The sequence below is a fragment of the Micromesistius poutassou genome, assembly GCF_964030765.1.
Source record: "Micromesistius poutassou genome assembly, chromosome: 17".
Classification (NCBI taxonomy): domain Eukaryota; kingdom Metazoa; phylum Chordata; class Actinopteri; order Gadiformes; family Gadidae; genus Micromesistius; species Micromesistius poutassou.
This window is the reverse complement of record NC_140287.1, coordinates 6,874,821-6,902,628: the sequence shown is the minus strand read 5'-3', so window position 1 is coordinate 6,902,628 and position 27,808 is coordinate 6,874,821. Positions and strand designations below refer to the sequence as shown.

The 27,808-nt window shown below is 44.9% G+C and overlaps 2 protein-coding genes across 3 annotated transcripts in view; both read left to right on the top strand.

The window, feature by feature from the left end:
• The first annotated feature begins 6 nt into the window (after nucleotides 1-6).
• Nucleotides 7-27,808, top strand: scaf8 (SR-related CTD-associated factor 8). Of its 2 annotated transcripts, none has more exons than XM_084481933.1 (20): nucleotides 7-138; nucleotides 924-1,007; nucleotides 15,716-15,760; nucleotides 16,177-16,338; nucleotides 16,471-16,627; nucleotides 16,774-16,901; nucleotides 17,126-17,302; nucleotides 17,412-17,488; nucleotides 17,615-17,726; nucleotides 17,877-18,005; nucleotides 18,162-18,277; nucleotides 19,047-19,240; nucleotides 19,364-19,464; nucleotides 19,633-19,746; nucleotides 20,105-20,261; nucleotides 20,561-20,694; nucleotides 23,120-23,261; nucleotides 23,381-23,425; nucleotides 23,536-23,751; nucleotides 23,998-27,808. In XM_084481933.1, the coding sequence occupies exons 1-20, from the start codon at nucleotides 109-111 to the stop codon at nucleotides 26,289-26,291; spliced, it is 4,614 nt and encodes a 1,537-aa protein (XP_084338059.1). In that variant the 5' UTR covers nucleotides 7-108; the 3' UTR covers nucleotides 26,292-27,808. The 2 variants fall into 2 exon arrangements, with proteins under 2 accessions (XP_084338059.1, XP_084338060.1); XM_084481934.1 differs by lacking the exon at nucleotides 7-138 and adding an exon at nucleotides 3,949-4,040 and having other exon boundaries at nucleotides 992-1,007.
• The window catches only part of tiam2a (TIAM Rac1 associated GEF 2a), an 81,418-nt gene continuing 79,885 nt past the window's right edge, over nucleotides 26,276-27,808 (top strand). The window contains exon 1 of the mRNA XM_084481930.1: nucleotides 26,276-26,305. The gene's annotated coding sequence lies outside the window, so the exon portion shown is untranslated. The remainder of the gene's footprint in view (nucleotides 26,306-27,808) is intronic.

Here is a 27,808-nt window from a genome sequence, read left to right as displayed (position 1 = left end):
CAGTCTCCTCCATCTCCCAACAAGCCTTGAGCATGCAACATTCAAACCGGTTGGGGAAGAGAATACAATAATTTTTTACATCCAGACCGCGAGCTGATTTTAATCGCCATGGAGGCTGTGAAGTCTTTTAACAATGAGGTTTGTTTCAAACACGCCACATTTTCCACACAAAGTGAAGATAAAATGTCGAACCGAGTAATGTAGCTAGCGATAGCCTAACTAGCAGACATGGTAGAAGGGCAGTCTCGCACAAGGCCGCATTCTCTGTCAGCAATGTTGTTAAAACACGGCAGATCTAACGACATGTGTCGGTCAACACGACCCTAGCAGCTGTGCGCTACCGTGTGGTCAACTGTTAAAGCAGAAGCCAAGTATTGCTCAGTATGCAAATATTTCTGCACAGTCCATAGATAACCTGCTATAAGTTAGCAAGTTGACGCTATGCTAGCGAGCTAACGTGATACCATTCACTAGCCAGCGTCAACTCTGCTGGTTAGCCACTAGCCATACTATTATTATGTTATTACTAAGAAATGCCACAGTATATCCACCATCGAGTGGTATGATTGGTGAAACAACCTAATTGTTTGTATGATAAGTTAACGCTAGTGTGCAGTACGGGCTCGCCAAGCCTTTCCCAAACCCCCTGTTTTGTCTGCAGTACAAACGAGCCAAGTGGCGTTAAAACGCAAGGCCATTGTTTACAAGTGTCCTACATAATGGTTAAATAGTTGATACATCATGAAGGTGTACAATGTGTCCACATCGGCAGATTTGGGTTCCATTACATCATTTACATAAACGTAATAACGTTGGATGCTGTGCTGGGCTGCTCTAATATAAATAGGGCCTGAACCGTATCCATCTCGTAAATATGATATGTAACGTATGGCTAAGGTGGTTTGTTGTCATTTTTCTTCCAGCTGTACTCGCTCAATGAGTACAAGCCTCCGATCTCCAAGGCGAAGATGACCAATATCACCAAGTCTGGAATCAAAGCTATAAAAGTAAGTATGTAGCTGTGATGATTGAGGCAGGGTAAAGATGAGAAGAAAAAACCCTGGATGGGAGGGGTTTAATAAAAATAAAATTCAGCAACACCTTTCCAGGAATATGTTTCTTGGCATTTTCATGAAGCCTAATATAATGGTAACTTAGGTGTATAATGGTAACTTAACTTAGGTGTAGGTGCGCCACAATCCAACATTAAAATTACACCTCAACTAACTGCTCAGAAGTTTTTAATAACACTAGTTAGATAATCAATTGGTTCCATAATCACAGACAAACCAGTACTTTTTTAAAATATTTTTTTTAGGAATGGGCACTATGGATAAAAACTTTTCAAATTCCTTAGTTCTGACATTAATGAGATAGTATGGTACTTTATTGTATCCCAGATGGGAAATACAGGGGAATCAAAACCACTGACCAAAATTGTTTTTGTGTCCGTGTATAGATACTCGTCTTTGTTATGGGATATTTGTCCGTCATTTATGTCAATTTGAATCAGTCCAACTCCTAAGACTAAAATATTCATACGTATAGAAAAACGTAACAGCAATTTAAAAAATGCAACGTGTGGCTACCACAATTCCCAGTGTGTGGTGTTTTTATTTATTTTTTCCCCAAGAGAGATCTGATAATCTGCCTAACCTATTGCCTTTTTAGCTGGCATTTGGTGAGGAACAGGGGCAAAAACATTTTGACATGAAACAGTCATGCTTACGCCAACTAGACTGACAACTGTTGTGTTGTTTGTGACTGTATAACACACAGTTGAACGGTGTAGCACTGAGATTAGAGGCCCGCCTGGGAATGCTGGCATGCAACAGAAGCATTTATTTTAATGAGCTGAAACATGTCAAGCATTATTTTAAAGAACATAGACTATAGAGTAGCTATAGATGGATAGCAGTTCTGAGCTGGAAATGCATAAAGAATGCATGTATTCCTTCGTAAACATTGTGGGGGATCTCAGCCATGTAAATAACACTTCCTGTTTTTTTGTGAATGCTTTTATTTATTTAGTTGAAATATATGGTTTTTAACGTGTGGGTCCTACTAACACTTGGCAAATTAAACGTATAGTCCACTGGTGTGTCACTCTGCATGGCTAATCTTGACAAGGCTAAACTAAGGATCTGTGCTTTAAATATAAGATAGTAGGGAAATATGGATGGTTGTGATTGGCTGTACATAACCATCAGGAGTCTCTCATTTCCCCTTGGTAATTTGACACGGACACACTGCCAGGGAGCTCGCTAATTATTCAACAACTCTTGATAGGCAACAGGACCAGGTTGTAACAGCTATGCCTAATTTGTTAATAAGTTTGTGCGTTAAGTCCTTATTACCGCTTGTTAGTTTTAAACTAGTAGTTTATTGAATTTGTCTGCACCACCTATACCTAAGTAATTTCCTAACTAGTAACAAATGTCCTAACTAGAAACAACCTGTAATGTCTAAGTGTACTTCCCTGTCTCGTCAATGGGACGTAAAACAAGTTGTAACAAATCTACCATTGTATTTTGCTGGTTGTTATTGTCACCAACTTTCAACATTCACACCATTAACATTATTATAACATTATTGTTGTTTTTGTAGCGTCTCAGTAACACTAGACTTTGGAGATTACTTATTATTTAGACATATTTCAATCAGCTAACAATGTGTAATTCACTATACTAACATTATCATTATATGTATCTCTGACCTACTCTGTTAAATAAATGGCTAAACCTAGTAGTTAAATAAATATATTAATGCCATGTCCATATGAGGCATTTATAATTCCATTATATTCACTACAGTTGTTAGTTCCCCTCCTATGTTTTGGAAGGGTTTGCCGGCATCTTTAGAAAGACATGGGTTTCTTTTCTTTAAGGCCAAAACCACTGCAAGTCATGACATGAACCGTTTAGCCTAGAGGATGCTCATTACTTGAGTTAGGAGTAGCACAAGGGCTAGATGTCTGGTTGATGATAGGGGTTGAAGTACTCGAAAGGCATTAATAGTATTTAGTACATTTTTTAAGCCTCCATGAACAACTTGCCAAATGACACAAAGCAGAAGGCAAGGAATGTTTTGGTGTCTTGACAATATGTAGATTTTTTTCTAACTGGTCTTCTATAGGCTGAGAGTATTTTTATGCTTGCTCAGTATCTGGTCAGTATGTTTGGTAAAGAAAAAATGACACCAAATTGTGAAAGTTACTTTAAAACCGTAATTTAATGTCTAAACCAGAGTAGCTCCTTTGCCCAAATACTAAATGTAAAGGTGCATCATGAGGAGATGACAGTTTTGGTGTTATGTCATAGACGTCCATTGTGTTGCTGAGCTATTTATTTACGTTAGCAGCAAGAAGGAGAACATGACGATGCCATAGCACAGATTCCCTGTTAACAGTGTCCTTTGGGGTGAATGGGTAGGGGGCAGGATGGACTGCATTTCCTTGTCGGAAAAATGGTAAAACAACAGACAGATATGCTGCCCAACTGAGTGACTAGAATGAGTCTTGTCACACAAGGCAAAATTAACCACAGAACACTCATTTGTAAAAAAATATTAAATGAACTATTGTAGATTCTTTCTTTAACAGTGTCTATCAGACCTGTGTTTCCTCCAATCGTTATTATATCTAATTGTGGAAGTGTAAAAAGCCCTACATTGCCACATATTTCACTGATTCATAATTTTACCTGGGAATATGTCATTAAGGGGAAACAATGCAATCTGAGTATCAATTTGTATTGTGTTTTCAAACCTAAACTCCTTGTACCAGGCTCGGCATACCGGCTCTAGGGATCCATTAACTTGTACATAATTGTTGCCTTCGCTAATACCCTTTTCTCTCACAGCAGTTGTTTTTGAAGGACATGCACTGATCTTTGATTATTGCTGTGCCTTCTGTTGCTTGTGTATAATACCTGTTTCCCCTTCCCTCAGCAGCTCTCCCAGCTCCCCAAAAGCACTGAAAGTGAAGCAGGAGGATGGGGTGGAGAGAGTTACAAAGAGATAAGAGTCCCTAACCAGCTTAGGTAGGAGTATGGGTTGTTTCACAAGGAAGACGGAAGCAGACCAAACAAGCAAATTTAACTTTGTTTCTGCCACACACACAGACAAATGGCTTGTCTTGTTGATGACATTGTGCTGGTCGTTTATTGGCGTTTGATGGATTGTTAATTGAAAGGTTTAGAAAAAAATATATTACATTGGTTATTTTATTAAGTTGTGTATGTGTGTCTCGGGCTAATATACTGATTCACCTCATCATATTTCTCTGCCATTTATGGATTGACTTTGGTGATATGTGGGTTAATCCTAGAGTGTGGAGAATGCAGATAACCCTAGCTTGCTGATTTTCCTGAAGGCTTGTTAAGGAATAGTTTTGTTTTGTTGAAGGCAAAATAGATTCCTAGTCAACCTTTGATTGGGGTTCATCGGGAACACTTTATTATAAGAGTTACTTTGTTAGTGCTGCTTCCTTACATATTACATTTGAACGAGGGGTGTTCAGTCCATTCCATTTTAGTTTGCTTTGTTGTGGTTAGATGTACACACTAGTACTCAACCATTGGCTTACATTTTCTGTTATGAAAATTGATTAAGTGGATAATTCAGCCCTCTGTAAGCTTGTCACCATGGTCGTTTTCTTTTCAAAACGCTTGTAGGTTGTGTGGACAGAATTGTGGTCCGGTTGGCTGGAACTCCTAATTCCTGATCACTACACAGAAAAACTGACCAGGCTTTATCTTTATCTTTATCGCTGATCTCTTTTGGGCTGTTGAATCTTTGATCCGCACATATATTATCTGGTGTCCCCCCACTAAACTCGGTGGTCACCAGAATCTCTCAATGTTAAGGTTATTTGTGAAATGCCAGTTTCACCAACTTTAATAACGATGCTGTAGGTACGATTCCAGAGCTTTAAAGAGAGACAGCAGAAAATAAGTTTGATTTTGGTACCAAAAAAAGTCCCTTCCCTCCTTAACGTTTCTGGGCCATTGTTGCACTCACACACCTGTGATAAACAGGCAGTATACATTCCCAAAACTTCAGTGAATAGATGTCCTGAATGGTCAGTAATAAATCGAAATTGTCTCATACAGAGAAGGCGCAGTGAACTCAAAACATTCTCAGTGAATTTCAGTCACAGCTGATGGAGGACTGCTATTCACAGGATAGCTCTCAAATCTTACCCACAGCGTCTTTTTAAATCTGCTGCACTTCTGTTGCGTTGAATGGACACAGGTTTTTGAACAAGCTCGCTACAATAGAAAATGTATTTTTAAAAATAGTTGGACACGTAAACAATTATCTAAACCGCAACGTGATCTGTGAAAAGCTACCTGTGCATCTAGCAGATTGTAGGGCTCAAAGTACTGCTAATGATACTTTTGAGAATACATGAGGCTGATATATTCTCTCACTGAATGGCCCGTTGAGATTTGAGGATTTCTTCATCCAACTACCCAGATAATCACATGCCCATATTTAAACGTCAACCTTTCCTGACATTGCTAATTTTACGGATCTGTAGGAAAACGTATTGCATAGTGTAACAATGTCCATGCTACACGACACCTAGGTGACTTGTACTGGGCTCCTCCAGGCAAGGATGTAGGGCGGCGGTGGTGTCGAAAGACGGTTTATTCAAAGGCTTGCAGACAATGCTACGTGAGCTGGTGCTCCACATTCCCATGCAGGAGATCTCTCAGTGTGCGTGGTGATGGCTGGTTTAACCTGTATACATTGATTGCTCAATGTACAACAGGTGTGCAGCCTCACCCAGCCCCAGAGTCCAATCAGTCTGACTCAGGCCAGCTGAGGCTGCTTAATCCACACAGACCTGGATATACACTTAAAAAGGTACATGGGCTTTCTTTGTCAGTGTAACCAGAAGAGCAAGCGGATGTTGGGGTGATCTTGCCTTTATATCCACATCAGTTCTTTGCAGATTTTGCATTTGGAAAAAATACCTTTTTCACAGATGTTTCATCATCTGAAAAACAAAAGTGTAGCTCATAACATAAGCTATTGGTCTGCGTCTTTCATGGGTTGTAGACTAAATGAGTGAAGAACACACAGTGGCCCTGTACCCTTTTGACAGCTGTCACAGCAGAGCAATGGCTGCAGCCCCCAATCGTCACAATGTGTAGGTACTAGGTAGGCAGGTGTTTCATTTGCCCTGGTACTTTGAAGTAGTGGAACCATGATACCTGCGTTTGTCCTACGGTGTCGCCTGTAAAATATCTATTGCCACGCAATTATTCTATTGAACGGGACAGTTGTGCATTTCATAAAACATTGCTTAAAGATCATCCTCTTGGAGCTTCCCCCATACAGCATGGTTGGTACTCTTGGTACTTCAGTAGCTAGCTGAGAACCAGCATCGGTAGTACGGTGTGGTACACTTCAAGTGACACTGGGAAAGTGCCATTAGACTTGGATGTGAGTTGTTTCCACTGTGCTTACTATGCAGGTTTGATGTAATGGATCTGGTCTATTTGTTGGCCATGTAACAAGAGCAATGACAAAAGATATTAAGTACCAATTATATGAAAGACATTTGGCATGGCATCACAGTCAAGTGTCACTACAGTCACGGCTCCACTGCAGGTAATCTCCTGAGGATCTAGAAAGCTTTGGAGAAAGTTGATATCCAAGACTAGACTGTTACAAACCGATACATTGATAGAACTGCACATGGTCATTTTATCAAAAACAACCTGTATTCATGTACAGAAGCAGTAAACATTGGCTTGTAGTGCACACTGCTATCAAGATTAATAATCAATACATGTCATAGCGATCATTATATGTGTATGAATGTAGCTTACAGTGTGAAAACAGATGTTTTTTCATACAAAAGCTGTCTAATATACCTAGGGACTTATATTCCTGGGACTAATATTTCCGGGCACTTTGGTTTTGGGGTTTGGCTCACAATATAGTGTTAGCGAAATAGGAACACATTATTTTTATTTGTAACAAGATGAGGTGCAGCACACATTGTAGAAGGTACATTTCATGTTATTTGAATTGACCTGTTGCATTGTTTGCTTGAGTTGAGTAGATGATCCCATTTAGGTGACACTTTATGGGGACTTGCATAGGAATTATTCATTATTCTGCCTTGATCAGCTCAAGATCAGACAATAATGTATATTATTAGTAGGGGTGCACGATAATTATTGGGCCGATAACAGAAATGATTACGTCATTCCGATAACATGATGAATAGCCCCGATAACATAGCCTATATAATTTCAGTGCCCCGCTCCCACTAACGCTAAATGAAAGGTCTTATTGTAACCCTAAAAGTACACATCATACAATCAATTACAATACATGAGTTCACAACTGCACGCGGATATAGAATTTTTTTTAATTATTATTATGTTACACCTTTCCTGCTGTCGGCTCCCAGACCGTAGTCGAGGAGCACAGTGTCGATGTTTTCTCGGGGGTACCACCCTTAACTTTGACCGGCAGTGGGTCTGCTTATAGGTCGTAATATTGTCGGAATGAAGCGGCTGCCAATGATTGACAGGCTGGGTACTTTATTCTTAGTTTCACTAACTTTACAGTACACGTTTGCACAGACACAACCAGACTCGTTTATTACTTCACTAAACTGACACACCCTACCGCTCGCTCTCCTCGCTCGTCCACTCACTCACACACAGCCATTCCCGCGCACACACATACGCTACTCGTAACACTTATTATTGACAACAGTTAGCTGAATATTATAGGGTCCCGGCCTTCCACTCCCTGTTTTCTCAGTTAAACACGGATATCAACTACATTTGTCCCAGTGTTTGTTAGATAAATTAAGCAAAAAGGACGCTCTCTTCCTCCGGTAACGCAGTCGTTCGCAACGCCTTTCTTATTCGTCGTTTCTTCTATTTGTCTGTAACTCATGCTCCAATCTTTCATCGATTGATGCAGATGTTGTGGATGTAACGGAATATATGATGCATCGCTGCAGCAACATTTAACATGATCGCGATGAGTTCTGCCCGTTCTGCCGCCGTTGCTGTCTGCGGTCAGACCAAAACACACCTGAGTGACAGGGGCCGTACTGTGAACCTCGACCCTACGCCATATCCCGCCCCTTGCAAGCCAGCCCCCCTAAACCCCCCGTTGATTCTACTGACGTCTGCGCAACAATGTCATGATCTTAGGTCATGATCATTTATATGGATATGTGTATCGGCCTTTAGGAGCTGAAAGTTATCGGTTATCAGTATTGGTTAAAAAAAAAGTTATCGTGCATCCCTAATTATTAGCTATTTAAATTTAGCTGGTGGTAACTCAGAATTGTCAATACATGTTCTGTTCGTGTTCTGTTCTGATCGTTTATGATCCATTTTATACGTAAGATTCTTCTATTGTGGCTTTCCGCCATTCTCTCACTGGGTATTTAGAGGGGTTTTGGGAAGCCGTTTAACCTCCCCCAATACTTGGGTGTGGAGTTTGAAACTGTTATATTTAATGGCTGTGAAGCGACATCCGTGAAGCTGAATAGACCCAGACGGGCCTTCTATACTAGGCACGTACATGTAGCACAGCGAGGGCTCGTCAACCTCCATGTCAGCCCTGAATGTCACGCGGAGTACGATGTGGATGCACTAGCATGGATGCACTAGCTTTATGCAAGTGGTCAAAATCACTGTTTGAAAGTTGAAACTCCTGAAATCGTTGCTTCACCTACACATAGTAGTGCTAGTGTAGTTTTGTGAGCACTTCTGATGTAGCACTGGTGTAGCGCTAAGCTAGGATTCAAGCGGACCTCCAACCTCGGAACAAACCTGACTTGTTGAGGTCCTGCCGGTTAAGTCTAATGGAAGGTAGTAAGTGTTTTTACCTTAACTGTTCACTGGTGCAACGGCTCTCTGATACAAACTATTTCGGGCACACTGGACTGGAACAGATAAACCCCAGTGGTGGCTCAACTTGCTTATTTACATTTTGCCCCATTGTATAATTCAGTTCTTGATTTGATTCAATTGAGGGAGAACAATTAGGTCTACAATTAGGTTGCAAACAATATAATGTTCTTATTGCAGCGGCAGTAATGTTATCCGAAAAGGTTTATTCTAAGATCTATCAATACCTTAAGTCGACTGGCGTCCAACTACTTTTTCATCTTTGAAAGGCTTAATTATACATGAGAATGAGAAAGGAAGTTGTTTTTAGTGTAGCTGCTTACACTACATTTTTCAGGACTTGGAAAAATCGTGCTGATGGCAGATGGCTCTACATAAATTCCTTGTTGTTTAACAAGCCATTTACACTGATTGAAAGCCAGGACATTTACTTAAATGCAGTAAGAATGTCAGAAAGCTTTTTAACGACCACTTAATTGAGGTGTAATTGTGGTTGGTTTGTTGGTTGTTTGCAGGTATGGCAGTACAGCATTAGTGTCCATTAACTGAGATGTTGTTCCTGCTAATTGGACAATTCAAACTTGTGTGTTCCTAAATGGGCGTAGATTGCGAAATAATTATGCTTTTTTTTTCGGTTCCCTGTGTGTGTGGCTACACAGCCGTGGTTACACAGCCTTCATATAATGGCAAATTAGTTATTGTAATCAGAGCATACACTTAACACTTCAGCATACATAGCTCTGGTATCTCTGTAGAGATTTATATATACTGCATGACAACAGGCATGTCCTCATTTTAAAGACCCAGTCTTCTGTGGGTCACTGTATTGTATGTTTGTTCAATTGAAATGATGTGAGAATAGGGTCAAAAACACCCAATAACCTGTTGCACCCCAACCAAGAAAAATGTTGATAAGCCCTAACAGGTCCGCTTTTCTTCTTTTGCATCCTTTTGTTCAAAATTGCTTTCTGATCAGAATTGGATTCCTATCCACATTGAGCACACCCCACAAAGAGAGAGAATGCAGAATTTAGGATAAAATAAAAAAATTTAAATTTAGGATAAAATAAAAAAAAAATACCTTTCCGTTAGAACCTACTTGTGTAAAACTAAAGGTTAGGTTGTTATGTATAGATTACAAGTAAGATGGTGATTTTAACTGTAAATGGGCAGTAAATCCAAAATGTCAGTTTTTTTAAACATGGTGATCAGTGTTATTTGATCGTCAACAAAGTAGTCTATGCCATTTTTTCATTCTTGTTTTTTTTGTCTCTATCTGTCCAGCAGAGTCTAAACGGCCTGCTCCAAATGCTGTGTGTGTGTGTGTGTGTGTGTGTGTGTGTGTGTGTGTGTGTGTGTGTGTGTGTGTGTGTGTGTGTGTGTGTGTGTGTGTGTGTGTGTGTGTGTGTGTGTGTGTGTGTGTGTGTGTGTGGAGATCAGTCTGGGCAGCAGTTAAAATTGATGTCTGCATCCAAGAGACGGCTAAGCTTCTCTGAAACGTATTGCCTAATGCCACGGCCTTTGAGTGTGGAGCTCTGTCGGGGCAGTGGTTGATTTTTTTTTTTTCCGGATGTCCGCATCCAAGAGAAGCATAGGCTTCTCGGACCTTTGTAGTAAAACTTAATGCAGTTATAATGAGCTATATTGTATATTTTAGTTATCACTAAGTTGCCGTGTGGCACAACCATAATGTGTGTGTGTGTGTGTGTGTCCAAACAGAGTAGTCCTGGCAGAAACGTAATATGTATTAGAAGATATTGTATCGCAGACATCGTGTTTGCGTCATCTGTTGCCAAGTGGTTGTGAAGGGCAAAAATAAAGGAGCAACTCGTTTGTATTCAATTCAGGGGCCTGAATGCCCTGGAGTACAGTTATATTACTACTGTATTTAGTTATATCTTTCCGGAGTAACTTGTAAACTTACATCAAGGGTTGCTGTTGCTGTACTACAGTGGTACTGCCTAAAATCCTTGATGTGTTGTTTTGGTCATTCCGAACCCATTCAGTAATATATATTTTAACTGCTGGCCCCTAGGGATTTGGGTGCAGCTTGTTTCCTTGTAGAAACAATTCTGATTTTGTTTGTTCATTTGTATGATTGTTTGTTTTTGTTGTGTTAGGCATGTACACAACTTTGCTCTACCTTGATCATTGCACAAGACATCTTCCAATCTTGTGTCAGATACATAGTAAAGGTATAACAAACAAAAGCTGTATTTCAGTCTTCACACTTTTCCAACAGCATGTTTTGACTTACGATTTGTGACACGTTTGGGGTATTTATTAATGCTTACACAACTATTATGGTTTCTTCATTATTACAACAAAACAAGATATTGACAGACAAAAATATTACATTTCTTCTTGTACTACTTATTATTCAATAGTCATAAAATCATTTTGAGTAGTGATACGTAGTGTGCTCTTAGACAAAATAGAAGCGTGTGAATGTGTAAAATGTCATGTCACTGTCCGGACACCAGCAGATAACACCAGCAGACTTTTAATCTGAGTGGGAAATCATTGCTTATTTAACTTAGTTTGGCTGAGGGTACTCTGAAAAAACCACCACATCCTTTTTGGTAATCACCCTGTTGGTTATGACTATGCAGGAACTCAATCTTAAGACGTGACTTGAAGGACTCATTGGTATCCCCAAAACATGAATTGAAGATAATAACTAGCCTATTCCTACACATTTATTTTCTTTATAATAAAAATGTTTGGGGGTAAAAGGGCCTATTGCCAAACTATGTGAGGGGTTTTCTGTAGAATACAATTCACATTAAATCTTTGTTTGTCTATGCATGTTAAGATAATACATAGTCTAAGCTAAGGAATACATGCCGTTGGTGCACATTCACTAATCCATCTAGACAGCGAAATGCCCTAGCAAATACTGACATAATCTTACATTTAATGTGGTCACAGGGTTTTGTCTTTTACAGTGATGGATTGAATCGTGGGAACCACGATCTCCTATATATTATGTATATACTCCAATATATTAGGATTTTGCCAGTTTGCAAATCAGCCATGATTTAAAAAAAAAATGTTGCCCCTCTCGTGCATTCCCAAATTGGGACGTTGGTGAGTCATTGACATCCATTCTATTCCAAACCTTTGTTTAGCAGCTCCCATAGCTGTATCTGTTTTATACCAGCCCAAGAAGGCACATACAAACTGCACTGGCTACGTAGTTTGGTCCAATAATGCCCACAAATAAACAAGTTTTGATTCTGTGTTTACACGCCACTGCACACCCATGGACTTGGAGACTCAGAGGCACACAGTTAGAGTTCTGAGGGAAGATGGTGGCTGTGTGCTACTCTACCAATCGAACACTGGATTAAGAATTCAGCAAATAATTTCACAAAGGCTGACTCGACACAATGAGTTTTATGAAAGAGGAGCATTTGGTGGAACCATTCCGCCATACAAATTTAAAACAGGCAGGTGGAGAGGGATAGCTTGAGAAGGCATAGGTACACAACATAAATCGCTCCAATCAGTTAAAAAACAACCCCTCCTACTCTCACCCCCACAACTTGTTGAAGTTGCTCTGCAGTCAGAACTGAGAATGATCACACTGCTTAAAAAGGCACTCACCACATTCAATCAGAATTCTAATAGAGCGCCTCTCAGAATTTCAAGTCTGTTACAAGTGTAGCTGCGTGTAAAAACTGAATTTAAACTTCATTATTTTTTATTTGTGGGCAATATTGGAGTAACGATCCAGCCAGGGCAATTGGTTTGCGCTTACTTTTGTTACTTACTTGTCTTACTTGTGCAAAGATACAGCTAGGGTAGCTCGTTTTGAATAGAATGGATGTCATCATCATGGCCTCCACTGGCACTCGCTTGGCTGTTGTGCAAGCTGTTTTTATTTGATTGAAACTTAAGTTTTGCTCAGCTGATAATGTCCAACGTTAAGGTCTCAATCCCTTAGTACTTGTCGAAAATTGTGCTTATTCAAGAATTTAAAATAAATGACATGAATGACATGGCATGAATTATTACCTGATATGATCTGTGTAGTTGAGACAAAACAGCTTGCCGTGGACCAAAAGATGCATTGTATCATGTGTAACTAGAAACCTCCATTTTGAATGGGGAGTTTCTTGGAACATAACCCATTGGGTTCTGCTTTCACTTCAGCTTTCAACAGTTGTGGGTTAAAACGCGGTCCTATGGTCCAACACGACCGGCCATGACCCCGACAAACCTGGGCGCCAGGGTGGCTGTAGTCACCATACATTGAGCAATGCTCTGGGATGGATAGGTCCAGCATGGCAGAACTTGTACATGTTATACACACATTTTTTTGCACAGCAGTTTTTATTTAATATACAGGATAACATAACGTTTATATTACATTGGTTTCACAAGTGGACTTTCTTGTAATCCAGATATACAACTAATGCATGTCAGCAATTATGAGATCTGCGCTGAAATACCGGAAGCAATTCTCTATTAGTACTGGACTGACTGACTGGTAAACATCAGTTTTTCTCACCAAAAATTGGTGGGCGATATGGCAAAAATATCATATCACAATTTTTTTTCAGGCAGGATCACGATCCATGATCTTATCACGATTCTTTTTCATGCGGGTTTTAAGACTATTTTGCAAGTTACTGAACAGTACAAGTTACTGTTTGACTGTCAGCATACTTTTTCGGGTGCTTTCTTTTGAGGTGGTTAAAAAGGTTTGTCGTGTTGCCATCCGACGTGCGAACCTTATCTTTGCAATTTTTGCAAATAACTGTTGTTTGCGCCGTGTCGTTTTTGGAAAATCCAAACCAGTTCCATATTACAGACGTCAAATTATTTTAAGGGACCAACTCCTCCGTGTTGTCATCCATGCCACTACGTTGCCAAATAAAAAGGGGGATGGGGATTAAATCCAAGGCACTACCTACTGTTTGCTATTATTGGTTTATTGGTGTGTCTCTCTAGGGAAGGCGTGTAACGGACTAGCAAATTGTGTGATTTAAGATTTGGCTGAGAAAACAACTTGGATGCGTGTATGAGCCATAGAACTGCAACTGATTGAATGTGCACTAGGGCACTTTTGTAGTAAAAACCAAATGGTCTAATCATAGGCTGTAAAAAATGCACTAAACAACATGGCACTTTATATATCGATTATATTTGAATTTTGATATTGAATACAGATATGTCACGTCGTATTCAAATGCATATTTGAATATCGAATAAAAAGTAACAGCCCTAATGTGCACTGTAGCGCGATACTAACGATCTCTGTAAAGGCAGATCGCGGAGACATTTTAATCATTCACAATTGTCATATCGCACAACCCTACATGGTTCTCTTATTTGTCTAGGAAAAATAACACATTTGTAAAATTTGTACATGATATATTGATTTGTATAAAACTAAATGCAGGGCAATATATTAATTTATTCTAAACTGTGGAGCTTGATGCTGGTTTTATGTTAAGTTCTTATATGTGATGTAGATGTCTTGTTTTCAATTTAATGCAGAAGATTGACGACTTGTTCATTTGGCCAAAATCTAGTATAGAATTGCCAGTTTTTACATATACTTAGTCGATTTTCCATTTGCTTCACAACTCTGACACAACATGGCGGATGCTCATGGTAGTGTGTGATAACTGAATGGATATAGGGAGTCTTCTGGAATACAAGTACAAGCTACTTTTATTTTTGTGTGTGCAATGGGCTTGGGTATTCTGTGTCTCAGGGCCCAGACTTGGCATAAGTCTATTAAAAAAACAGGCCCTTCTTCTTCTCTCCGTTTGTTGCCCTATCATACGCGTGTTATGTTCCAACCCACTGTGCACAAGTTGTTGACATTCTCCACTGAATGTTAAACAGACCCTCTTATTGTTATGATTATTTGTCTCCATTGATTCAATTACTGCACTGATTTTTTTCAGCCTGTCCTTTTACCCCATCTACTGGCAGATGAATGGTCTAGCATTATGATGTGGCATCTTTATAGACTTGGCCGGTTGGCATGCATGTGGGAAGGAAATAGCTAGTTTAACAGATCAAAATGATTGTTCTTATTGGCAAGCACGTATTTATTAAGTGGCCACTAGCATTGGGTCTGGGAATGGTCACCACTAATGGTTGAATTACAATGATGTTTCAATGAAGCACTCTTTCAGTACTCATAGGTATAGCCTGTATAAAGAAACCAAAATGTGATAACCAAAATAGTTTGTCAAAATTTAATATTATGCAAATATGCACCTGAACAGTACAGCAGACAGTAATATACTTTTTGATTGTGTTGGTTATAACATCCCCTTTTACATCCAATGTAACATTCATATTAAGATTTAATATGTATTCTTACAAACTGCAGAACAATGCCAAGCCGAGTTGATTCAGTTAATGTTACCGAAACTCCTCTCTATCAGAAGTAGGACTAGTTAGGTATTAATTACAAATGCAATTGCAAAGTGAGGAAAAAATGTGGTTGGAAACATGATAGGAATATGTATCTAGAATCCATACAAATTAACGCTATTCATAGATTGGTGTAAGGTTGTTTTTTTGTGTATCCTATGCTATACAAAAAAGTGGTTGAGTTATAGTCATGTATATCCTGGGCACAACATAACCACCAATGGTATTGTACTTGTGAAATATCCTTATCCTCTGTTTGTTGATTCTGTGAAAGCCGTTGTGATCCGTGAGAACTACGTATTTGGTGTTCATCTCACTATGGCTCTGTGATGCCTCCTGAAGAAAGTTAGTTTCTACAATGCTCCCGTTGATGCTGCGGTGCTTGCTGACATCAAATGTATTCTCCTTTCTTTCAGTTTTACAAGCATGTTGTGCAGAGCGTGGAGAAGTTCGTACAGAAGGTGAGCCACAGTATAAAAGACACATGTTGACTAGAAGTTGACTTAACCTCGTCGTACCTGACTTAACCTCGTAGTACATACACCGCTAGTACCTAGCAACTGGGATGCAGTGAATGTTTACCCAAGTGAACCAGTACTTCGCTAAGCAATTGGCAAATTACAAAGTGCCCTGCGTTAAACACTTGCCTAACTAAAACGCAATTCAACGTACTTGCTGATATTTGGACCTTGTATTAGATATATTATGTTTTTGGGGGGTATTTCTTGCAACCCTACCTTGGAGTGTTTAATCCAGCCACACAAACATAAATAATCCTGATACTATAATCCTGGTACTGGTAGTCAAACACTTTGTATTTGCACTTAAACTGAAGCGCATGCCAATGCCGTTTCCCCCTGTGGTTCCACATCAACAGTGCAAACCAGAATACAAGGTGCCCGGACTGTACGTTATCGACTCCATCGTCAGGCAGTCGCGGCACCAGTTTGGCATGGAGAAGGACGTGTTCGCCCCACGCTTCAGCAAGAACATCATCGGCACCTTCCAGCACCTTTACCGCTGTCCCTCGGATGACAAGGTGTGAAACACCGTGTGCCAATTGCCCCACCATGTTGTTGTCTGTCAGCTTCCTGTGGTTGTTTTTGTGGTTGGTGTATGTTGATTCTAATGCATTTCTAACCACGCAACGTCTCTTTGCTCGTGTCTCCAGAGTAAGATAGTGAGAGTCCTCAACCTGTGGCAGAAGAATGCCGTGTTCAAGAGCGACATCATCCAGCCCCTGTTGGACATGGCTGCAGGGCTGCCCCCGCCCAGCGTCACCCCGGTCATGCCCAGCAGCGCCGCGCCGGCCAACAACGCCACACCTGGTCAGTCAGAACACGCGCACGACAACCTGCTCCTCACTGCTCACCTACGTGTTGATTGGTTAATGTTGAATGGCATAATACACACAGTGTGTCACGTCGTGTCACATGTATATTGATACACCTCCTCCCTCTCTTGTTATGTGAAGGTACCCCAGCCACCCCGGCTACCCCCGCCAACATAGTCCAGGGTCTGCCGGACTGGGCCTCTCAGATCTCCAACACAGACACCGTGGCTGCCGTCGCCCAGATCCTCCAGAGTCCTCAGGGACAACAGGTTAGCACAAAGGCACAACCCTCCAGCACCCTCTTCTGGAATACTCTGTGCCTACTTTACAGTCATTTCTTCCCATGTACTTCAATGTTTTTATCTTTTTTTTTATTCTTGTTGTTGTATATTCCCTTTGTCCCTTGGTATTGCTGCTATGCACCATAGTTGTTCTATCAATAGAGTGATTATGAACTACAGTTGAAACCATTGTGGTTGCGGTTGTCTTGCAGCTGCAGCAGCTGGTGCAGAGTCTGCAGATGCAGCAGCAGAAGCCCCAGCCGTCCCTGCTGCAGGCGCTGGACGCGGGCCTGGTGGTCCAGCTGCAGGCGCTCACGGCCCAGCTCACGGCCGCCGCCACCGCCAACAGCCTGAACCCCCTGGAGCAGAGGGTCTCTTCCTTTAACAAGGTAACCACCCACGTACACGCTGACGTTGTTTGGCACTGCACCATTTGAATTATCAGTATAAATATGTACAGTCATGAAACGTAACATTTTGATGTCTTATTTGACTCAGAAACTTTTGGGCCAGTTCGACTTCGGGAACGACTCAGACCGCAGTGAAGATTCCAAAAAAGACACTTCATCTCAGATGTGAGTCTGAGGGTCTTATTCATCTCCTGGAGTCCCATTCACATGATAAATCCATTGATCATGGTGGTCACTAACGCAATCTCCTATAAACTAACTGTTGACCCCTCTGGTGGTGGTTCTTTGCAGGCCCATGGTGTCGGAGTCTATCAACAACTCCCTGTTCCATCAGCTGGCTGAGCAGCTGCAGCAGCAGAATCTGGAGCAGTTCCAGAAACAGCTAATGGAGCACCAGCAGAAGGTAGGTCCTGGTCCGCTCTAGACCCTTCACACAGAGCTCCCCACAGTGCGGGCCGTACTTGGCTTCTCTAGGCGTAGTCTTCTTTATGAAGGCCGGTTTAGATGCTTTGTTCGCAGTATAACGGTTCTCGTTGTCTCTCCTCCTGGGAAGTCCATGAGCATGGAGCCGCAGGACTCCATCTTTGGGCCGGAGAACCCGGTCCCTTCTGTCCAGAGCACTAGCCAGCCACAGCTCCCCGAGGCAGATAAACTAGACGACTCCATGGACAACCAGCAACAGGTAGGAAAAGCTTTGAATCATTTGTCTGTTTTGTTTCGGTAATAGTTTGGTCATGAGCTATGTATACTGTCCAGCATGTTGCGTGCTGACACTGATGGTGGCGTCCTACCGGCATGTCAAAGTGTGTTAAGTGTGTTTGTCCCGTGGTGATTGCAGGACATGGACATGGATCTGGATGAGGGCCCAGATGGAATGGAGGAGGAGCTCTTTGAGACGGAAGAGAAGAAGGCCGCGAGCACTCGCTCCAGGACGCGCTCCCGGTCACGCTCCAGGTCAGAGTCTCTCTCTTACTCGCACTCTTTCGTCTGGACTATCTTCAAACGAGGTCTGCACATAACTGTGACACTAAAGGCGTGGCCATACTTTCCACGTTGCACGTCCACAGACAGCTGCAGTGGTGTGCTGTTCCATTGATACTACAATTGAGGTTCCTCAACTGTCTGGTTTCCAGGAATGCCCGTTCCCCACTCCTAGCTCCATGCCAGTTGATGGCAGACGTAGGGGGCGGCATTAGCTCAGGAGGTAGAGCGGGTTGGCCGGTAACCGCAAGGTTGCTGGTTCGATCACCAGCTCCTCCTAGCCTAGAGTGTCGTGGTGTCCCTGAGCAAGACGCCTCACCCTAATTGCTCCTAACGAGTTGGCTGTCGCCCTGCGTGGTTGACTCCGCCTTCGGTGTGTGAATGTGTTCATGAATGGGTGAATGTCAGTCAACACTGTAAAGCGCTTTGGATAAAAGTGCTATATAAATGAGGACCATTTACGTACGCAGAAAGTATGAATGGGCCCTGAGGTGCTACATTTTAATCAGAGCAGTGGGTTTATGCTTTTTGTCGTAACTTGTTCTCCCAGTTTATCTCAGTCAGTCCAATTAGGATTCAATCATTTGATTACATAAGAATAAGCTCATGTCTCTGCCACAGGAAGCCACTGTAAGTCATTTGTAATCTTGTGCCATTTGTAAGCTTGTGCATTTCCATTGATGTGAGTGCGGCTCTGGAGTTGTACCCATGATGTAATGTTGGAGGCGTTTGATGTCCCCAGGTCTCCCAAGAGGAGGCGTTCTCGCTCGCGCTCCGGCTCTCGGAAACGGAAGCACCGCAAGCGCTCCCGCTCCCGCTCCCGGGACCGCAAGAGGAAGTCGTCACGCTCCTACTCCAGTGAGAGACGCGCCCGCGAGCGGGAAAAAGAGAGACAGAAGAAGGGCCTTCCCCCGATACGCTCCAGGACCCTCAGCGGTAAGAGGCCAGACGCCACCGCCTCACAGAGGGCTGATATGAATTCCTCATCATGGAAGCAGACAGCCTTTCACATTAACTTGCGAAAATGTACTAATATTCTTGGCATCCGTCTTACTCCAGTGTGCAGCACGACTCTGTGGGTTGGCCAAGTGGACAAGAAGGCCACTCAGCAAGACCTGACCAACCTGTTTGAGGAGTTTGGCCAAATCGAGTCCATCAACGTAAGTCCAGCTCTCCGTCTCCCTCGTAAGCTGGCATCTGTGTTATGTCGCTGACTCTTTAACCTCGGTGTGAAACATCTCATCTCAGCCTTAAGCCTGGGAGATTTTAAGTACTGCTAAATGAACGTATAATGTTAATACCGTACTCGCTCCCTTCTTCCTGGTCAGATGATCCCCCCTAGAGGCTGTGCCTACATCTGCATGGTCCACCGGCAGGACGCCTACCGTGCCCGCCAAAAGCTCAGCACCGGCTCCTTTAAGATCGGCTCCAAGGTCATCAAGGTACCCTCCAGCCAATCAACTCACTGATGCAATTTTCCCGCTTTCTCATTTCCCCTCTTGTGTGCTTGGACAAATTGGATCATCCAAAAACCTGGCTGGACTAGTGCCTTTTAATCAATATGATTAGTTGGAGACACTCAATGTCATACTTATCTTATTTTTCCAAATTTTATCCTTTTGTTCTTATTGCACCGTGGGTCGGAGATAAACGCAATTTCGATTCCTATGTACGTATGTCTGGCACATATTTAGAAATTGACAATAAAGTTGACTTTGACTTTGTCTTTGATGCTGTTGCTGTCCATATAAACACTGTTCTCATTAACTCTTTGGCTCTTTGCGTGTGTTTGTGGACCAGATTGCGTGGGCTCTGAACAAAGGCGTGAAGCAGGAGTACAAGCAGTTCTGGGACGTGGACCTGGGCGTCACCTACATACCCTGGGAGAAGGTGAAGCTGGACGACCTGGATGACTTCGCAGAGGGCGGCATAATCGACCAGGAGACGGTCGATGATGGTGAGGGAACACGACGCACAAGCTCTGGGTTTCGTTGAAGCAACTTAAAGGCTGGCCGGTCGTACGACATGACACTGTAATGACTATGTCGCAGATACACATGCAGCCACCGGCTGGCATTCAATTGTTTTGAGTTTATTGCCCACTTTGCAAGATGTTTTCATGATCTTATAATAGACCCGATCATTAAAAAGCCCTCATCGACACTCATGTTGGAATTGAGGTAAACACAGCTGGGCTCTCGAAGCCTACCACAGAAGAGGATGACTGCTTCATGTCTTCTTGTTTTGTCAATACAGAGTGGGAGGCGGCCAAGAATGCGGAACCCATCAAGGAGCCCCCGAGCCAGGCAGTGAGTGTGGAGGTCATGGCTGCTCCAATCCAAACCCACGCTGAGACCTACAGCCAACAGGTCACAATGATGCCTGTTCAGGTACGAAAAATACACCTACAGGGATGACGGATCACCATAAACAACACTGTCCCATGCATTTCTGAAAGGCAAGGCATCTTTATTTATATAGCACTTTTCATACACAAGGCAGACTCCAAGTGCTTCACATATAAACATTGTCATAGAATAAAAGAAAATAATAGATAAGTAAAATGGATAGAAAATAAAGGCAAAGTAAAAAAAAAAAAAAGCATTTTAGGAAGTGCAATGTATTTAAGATCAACAGTCTCTGATACCCAAGTCATGCAATTTTCGGGACTTGGCCAGACCAAAAGGAACTTGGTCCTTACTCTTTCACATTCGTCGGGACTCCGACCCGACCTAAAGGAACTTGGTCCTTACCCACGTCGGGACTCTGGCCCGACCTAAAGGAACTTGGTCCTTACCCACGTCGGGAAGCCGACCCGACCTAAAGGAACTTGGTCCTTACCCACGTCGGGACTCTCTGGGGTCTCTCTGGTATCAGATCATGTATCTCTCTGGTAAAAATAGGCAAAGTTAGTAATAAAATAAAATAGATAGAAAATAAAGGCAAAGTTAAAAAAGCATTGTAGATTTAAGATTTAGCAGAAAGCTAAAGCAAACATAAAAGTCTTCAGTCTTGTTTTAAAAGTTGTCAGAGTTGGGGCAAGTCTTAAATCCTCAGGGAGTTTATTCCAGCTATTTGTTGCATAGTAACTAAATCTGTCTTGATTGGTCTCAGAAGATCTTAGTGGCCTAGAAGGCTTATGTAGTGGAAGCATATCAGTTAAATATTTTGGCCCTAAACCATGTAGGGATTTATAGGTTAGCAACATGATTTTATTTTCTCTGACATACAGGGAGCCAATGTAACGATTTAAGAATTGGTGTAATATGTCAAATTTTTTGGTCTTTGTTAGAACTCTAGCAGCAGCATTCTGAAGGCAACTACAAGCTGTAGTTGCCTTTAGAGTTTTTTTTGGGAGACCTGTAAGGAGACCATTGCAGTAATCAAGCTTGCTAGTGATGAAGTTTTTGTAAATCTTCGGTAGACATGAGCCCTCCTTTTGCTACGTGGTTAAGGTGATAATATGCAGATTTTGTAACTGATTTGATGTGACAGTCGAAATGTAAATCGGAATCCATGATAACCCCTAGATTTCTGGCTTTGATAGAGGTTTTCAGGGACAGAGTGAAGGTGTTGGGTTACTGAAACTTGACTTGTCGATTTCACTACCTTCACATTACATAAGATATAAAATCAGCAAGACACACTTCGCTCATAATATGATATCCTTCAATCCCAACACAATGTGGAAGGTAGCACTTTGTTTTCCTCTGACTAGTCCTCACTGCCAGTTTCAGTGTGTTTAATCTACTGTTAGGCTAGCCCCATCCACTTCCTAAAGGCCTTTGCTGTTGACCTGCTAATGGGTCGGTTGAGTGATTGCAGCGTGGTCACACAGATTGTTTGTTTACTGTGGCACTGTAAGTGACTGTTTGTTATAATAAATGTCCTGCTCTCAGGGGGAATGGGTACTTAAAGTCCTCAAAGGCTCAGGCAACCAATTTGTTTAGGGACAAGGCCTTTTTGCTGTCACGGCATGCACCTTAAGACAAATAAGCCATCCTCTGCTTCCTCTTTCAAACCAATGGATGCCCTCTACTTAAACCACTGTTCCCAGAGTGGGAGGAGCATGGGGTGATGGGATATGTAGTGTGGGGAAAAGCTCAATCGCAGACTTTCTAAAAAAAACAATACACTTGTGGAATGAAAACAATATGTTGCACACTGGAGCTGTGAACAATCACATCCTGAAACAATTTAAATGAAAGTGTCAAACAGGATGGTCACCGGAAAACAACTGAGCAAGACGTCGCCAATTGAAAATTATGTATTGAAGTTTCATGAGAGTGAGATGAGATTTGACGTGGGTGGTTGTGTCACGAGTCTGCAGGCAGATGGCGCAAACTCCGTGCCCACAGCAATGTCACAGCAAATGTTGATTCAATGCCATGGCAGTGAGTGGACGGTCCAGGAACTGAAAGCAACAAGAAACATTTTCTTCATAGCTTATGTTAGCTGTTAATTAATTCAATGTGGACAATAGGCTATCTTTTAAATTCATCATTCATTTGATTGAATCATTTAATTTCAGGGGATTAATGCCTGTTTGTACATCATGAAACAAATATAATAACTTGACCAATGTTCAAAAATGACTTGGGAACCACTGATTCACAACTATCTTCGTGTCGTGTCAAAGACTTCTGTTTGTTTCTGTTTGAGCCTGCATTGGTGTAATGAATTGAATACTGGATACTTCCTGTCATCTCACCACTGACCTTGCATGTCTCACACCTCTGCATTGGTGTAATGAATTGAATACCGGATACTTCCTGTCATCTCACCACTGACCTTGCATGTCTCACACCTCTGCAGCTGCCAGTGCCCCAAGCTGTCCCCAGCGCAGTGGGCATGGTGCCTCCCTCCTTCCCCGTCTCCATGGGGATACCGCCACCTGGATACGGACCCCCACCACCCTTCATCCGGGCAGGCTTCAATGCCTCTCAGCCTCCCCCAGGTACCACACCATTCTCTTTTGAAAGAAACAAATGTATTTTCTATGGAGCTGCACTGACTCACTACACATTAGAAACGTATCGTGTTAATAATACGTCTGGTTTGTCTTCCATTCCATAGGGTTCATGACTGGAGCCCAGACACCAGGCATGCCCTCAAATGCATGTAAGTATTCCCGAATATCCCGTGATGGAAACGGGCCCCACGTTTCTCAAGTAGTTTCCCTGTGTGCGTTGCTCCATCGGTAACGCCCATCTTTACTTGTGCCTTTACAGTGCAGTCTTCAATGAGCTCCAGCCAGGATAATGTCAAAGACTCACTGTACGGAGGCATGATCCCCCCCACCAGCAACATCCCAGGCAGCTACATGCCCCCGGGCCTCCCCGGGACTGGTGTCTTCAACCCTCTGGGGGTCCCTCAGCAGGGTGCCAACGACAAAGGACATCAGTCGGCTGACGCCATGGAATCCGCAGCAGAACTCGCTCTGCAAGGTAGACTATGAATGCACAACATCTATGAATGCCAAAGGCCATTTATATCCCACCTGCACTGAATTGAAAGTATTTTGTAATCCGAGGATGTTAAGAATTGTAAGTGCAGATCATAATTAATTTAATAAGGACAAAGCAAGTCTGGCAATTATTCATGTGGATTACATTAAATATTGAACAGAACCCTGAATATTGGTGGCCTGAGGTTTGTTCACAAACCTTGTTTCGTTCTCTTCCGTTGTCCAGGCATGCAGAACGCGGTTCGCAGTGGAATGGGTCTGTTGGGCATGCACCCCGGCACCTCCCTGGGCCACCCCTTGCACCCCGCGGGCCTGTCCGGACAGCGGATGCCCGGCCTGCTCCCCATGGACATGCGCCCCAACCTCCTGCAGCCTGGCGGCGCCGCCCGCTTCCCCCTGCTTCTACAGCAGAGCCTGAACCAGCAGGCCAGCAGCCTCCTGGAGGCCTCCCTCCAGGCCCAGGCCCGCGCCCGGGCCCCCTTCGCCCAGATGGACCCCTTCAGCAGGGGCCTCAACCCACCCAGCGACAGCCTGCCCAAGGCCGAGGAGAAGACGACCGGGGCCGACGAGGGCAAGGACCAGGACTACCGCTTCCCCCCGCCGGAGAAGCAGAGCACGGGCCTCCTGAGGACCCCTCCCCCGGAGCAGCGCGACGGCCCGGGTAGCGGCGGCGGCGGCGGGAGCGGAGGACAGGGAGGAGGGGGACCCAGGCCCGCCTTGCTCCAGACCCCAGGGACCCCGGGCCCCAGGACCAGCCTGGTGGGCCGCCTGCAGGCCCTGGCGGGCTTCACCCCAGACAGCCGCTGGGGCCAGACCAGAGGGGACTTTGACGAGCGTGACAGCATGCGGGGTCCCCCACCACAGGCCCTGGGCGGCCCGCCGGCTCCCGGAGGGTCCAAGGGCTTCCCGGAGGAACGTCCCAGCCCGGGCCCCAACTTCCCCAGCCGCTTCGAGGGCCGCCCCAGCACACCGGCGGCGGCGGCAGCGGCGGCCGGTGCCTCTGGGAACTCCGGGTCGGTGGGGGCCGCGCAGCCCTGGAGCCGCGGGGCAGCCCCCCCGGCGGCCGCGACCTTCGAGAGTGACCTTCACCAGGACCTGGATGAACGCCGGCGCCCGTGGGACCGGCAGCGCGACCGAGACGAGAGGGACTTCGACTTCAGGAGGGAGGTGAACGGGAACCGCCACGGCCGCGACAGAGATCGGGAGCGGGAGCGCGACCGGGACAGGGAGAGAGACACCAGAGACACCAGAGAGAGAGACGCCAGAGATCGGGGCCGCGAGCGCCCCAGGGAGCGCGAGCGGGACCGGGACAAAGAGCGGGAGCGTGAGCGCGGGGGGTGGACTCCTCTCTTGCCACTGCCGACGCCGCTGCTCCCCACCCCGTCCCTCAACCCCAACCTGGCCCTGAACCAGGGCAAGATGCTGGCGCCCCTCAAACTCAACCCCCAGCTCCAGACGAGGTTCCAGTCCATGCTCCTTCCCCAGACTCCTGGCAAGCTGCCTCTCACCCCCCAGCTCAACGCCTCACTGCTCGGGAGTCCCCCCAAGACGCCCCCTCCGGCACTGAACCGGGGACCTGTGACCGCACCCCAGGCTGACGGTGCCAGCCAACCTCAGACTCTCTGCCCGGCCAAGTCCCCTGCCCCGGCCCGGTCCCCTCCCCCGGCCCGGTCCCCTTCCCCTTCTCCAGCTCATTCCCCAGCCCCAGCCCATGCCCCGCCCCCAGCCCATTCCCCGTCCCCAGCCCATTCCCCGTCCCCAGCCCACTCCCCGCCCCCAGCCCACTCCCCGCCCCCAGCCCACTCCCCAGCCCCAGCCCACTCCCCACCCCCAGCCCAGTCGCCCCCAGAGACCAAGGCCCTGAGCCCCGCCACCGAGGCAGCGCCGGCATCCCCTAGGCATGTGACCCCTCGGCCCGAAACCCCTCCGTCTCTACGGTCCCCTACCCCGGATCCGGTCCAGTCGCCCCCGGCGCGGGCGGCCTCCCCTCAGGTAGACTCGCCCCCCGAGGCGTCCTCACCGCTCGCCATCTCGCCGTACCACTCCCCGGCCGCCTGCCTACAAGCCCCCGGCTTCCCCGACGAGAGCCCCGACTCTCTGGAGGAGCAGGACGAGCCGGGCAGCCCGCCGGCGTCGCCCCCGGGGAGACCCTCCCCGCCCCAGGCCCGGTGGGCCAACGGGCTCACCATGGACCCCTTCTGCGCGGCCGACCCCACGCCCGAGGCGTCCCCCGACGTCTCACACCAGGGGCCGCCGTCCCCTTCCCTGTCCCACTCCCCCAACCTCGTCATCTCCCCAGGCGGCCCGCGCTCCAGCCCCGAGGACGCCCCCAGCGACCCGGAGGACGACGAAGATGACGGCGAGGAGGAGGAGGAAGCATCGACACCACCGCCGCCACAGCAGCAGCAGAAGGGGCCGCTGGGCTCTCCTCAGGACGTAGACAATGAACAGAGTGAGGCGGTGGAGGGAGCTGCGAGTCAGCCAGTGCTAGACACTGACACAGACACTGAGGGGACATAATCATCACTCAGTAGGTAAAAGATCATTTTGTAAAGTTGTCTCTTCTTCTCTGCACTCATGTCCAGCAAACCACCCCCCCCACCCCACCCCCACCCCACCCACCCTCGCCACACGGGACATGGCGAGGGCATGGCACACATCTGTTGTCTTGAGAAACGATAACAATAACAATATTTTATCTCTCACAAATACCTGTGTTCTTAAGTAGACGGCACGCTAGCTATTTTAATGGTAGAACATTTTGTATTTTATGCTCCTCCCTTCTCCCCCTCCCCTCTCCATCTTTTTTTAAGTTGTATTGCCACCACACTCATTTTTATTAATCAACGATTGGTGAATTTTAATCATTTTTCAGCCCAAATGTTTTAATTGTAATTGGGGCGGCGGCAGTTTGGCCTTCCTATGGAAGAAAGTAAGTAACCCTGGCTTTGGATTGAATTCAGTCCAACCACAATACTTGAAACCACACTGGCTGCCCCCCCCCCCCCCCCCCTGTTTTCCCTCTGCTCTTCTTTTTTTTAAACACTGCTGCAAGGTTTTAAATGAATGCTTCGTGTGCTGTCCTATAATGCTTCCTGTTTCCAAAGCCAAACCAATAGCCTACATTCACTGACACTGGTACATCTGCTTTTGAACCGGGGGGAGGGGGAAAAGATACACATAAAAAGATGGAAGACGATGAACGCTGTGTCTCCCGCCGCTACAAATAAATGTCTTTGATTTGTTTCATATACTTCACCGGATTTTAAAAAGCATAAACCGAAACGTGCCCCGTTGGAGGAAAGACATGGGGACATGGATCTCTGGGGAGGGGGGTTGTGGATGTTGGGTGCATATTGTTTTAGTTTGAAATAAACCTGCTTTGTTTGTTTAAACACTTGCTTTAGGACTGTATTTTCTGACCCAGGACCAGTGGAAAACTAAGACCCACTTAACAGACTCCCAGTGTTTTGATTTGTCCTTCACTGTTTCACACAACCCTTGATTATTTGCCGTTTCTGTTGTTGTTGTTGCTGCTCAAATCGCTGCTTGACTCCATCCACAAGGCTTGGATGCAAGTTCCGCGGGAAGTAGTGCTTAGTTTCAAACCACTCTGGCTTGTTCATCCCCCACCCCGCTCTTTCTCTGGGGCCGGGCCTGTGCCTTTCATTTGTTCTTGTGTGGAGTTGTAGTGTTCATGATCATGCCGCCACAGAACTGCTGCGTGATATATAGCTGTTCCAGACCACAGAGTGGACGGACAGACACACCACTGCCCCCCTCAACACAACCGGTGTGAACCGTAGCCATTTGTACAGCACTATCCTGTAGTAGAATATTGCCTATACTCCATAGCTCTGTGCATGCAGGCCTGCAGCCATGTCTTTAAAACGCCTTCCTGTCTACTGAACATTTCACACCGCAAGCTGGTCTTCTGTTGGCCCCACTACGGGCAAACCCTAGTCTGCTGTCCTGTTAGACCAAATGTCCACTACAGGAGATGTATTGTTGAATAAAGTATAAAGGTGCAATCGGGA

Bases quoted from the DNA above. Each gene is read 5' to 3' on its own strand.
- scaf8 (XM_084481933.1), top strand. From the start codon at position 109: ATGGAGGCTGTGAAGTCTTTTAACAATGAG. The intron at 1,008-15,715 runs GTAAGTATGTAG...CCTTTCTTTCAG, and splicing joins CTGGAATCAAAGCTATAAAA to TTTTACAAGCATGTTGTGCA. The intron at 17,489-17,614 runs GTGAGTCTGAGG...GGTTCTTTGCAG, and splicing joins AAAGACACTTCATCTCAGAT to GCCCATGGTGTCGGAGTCTA.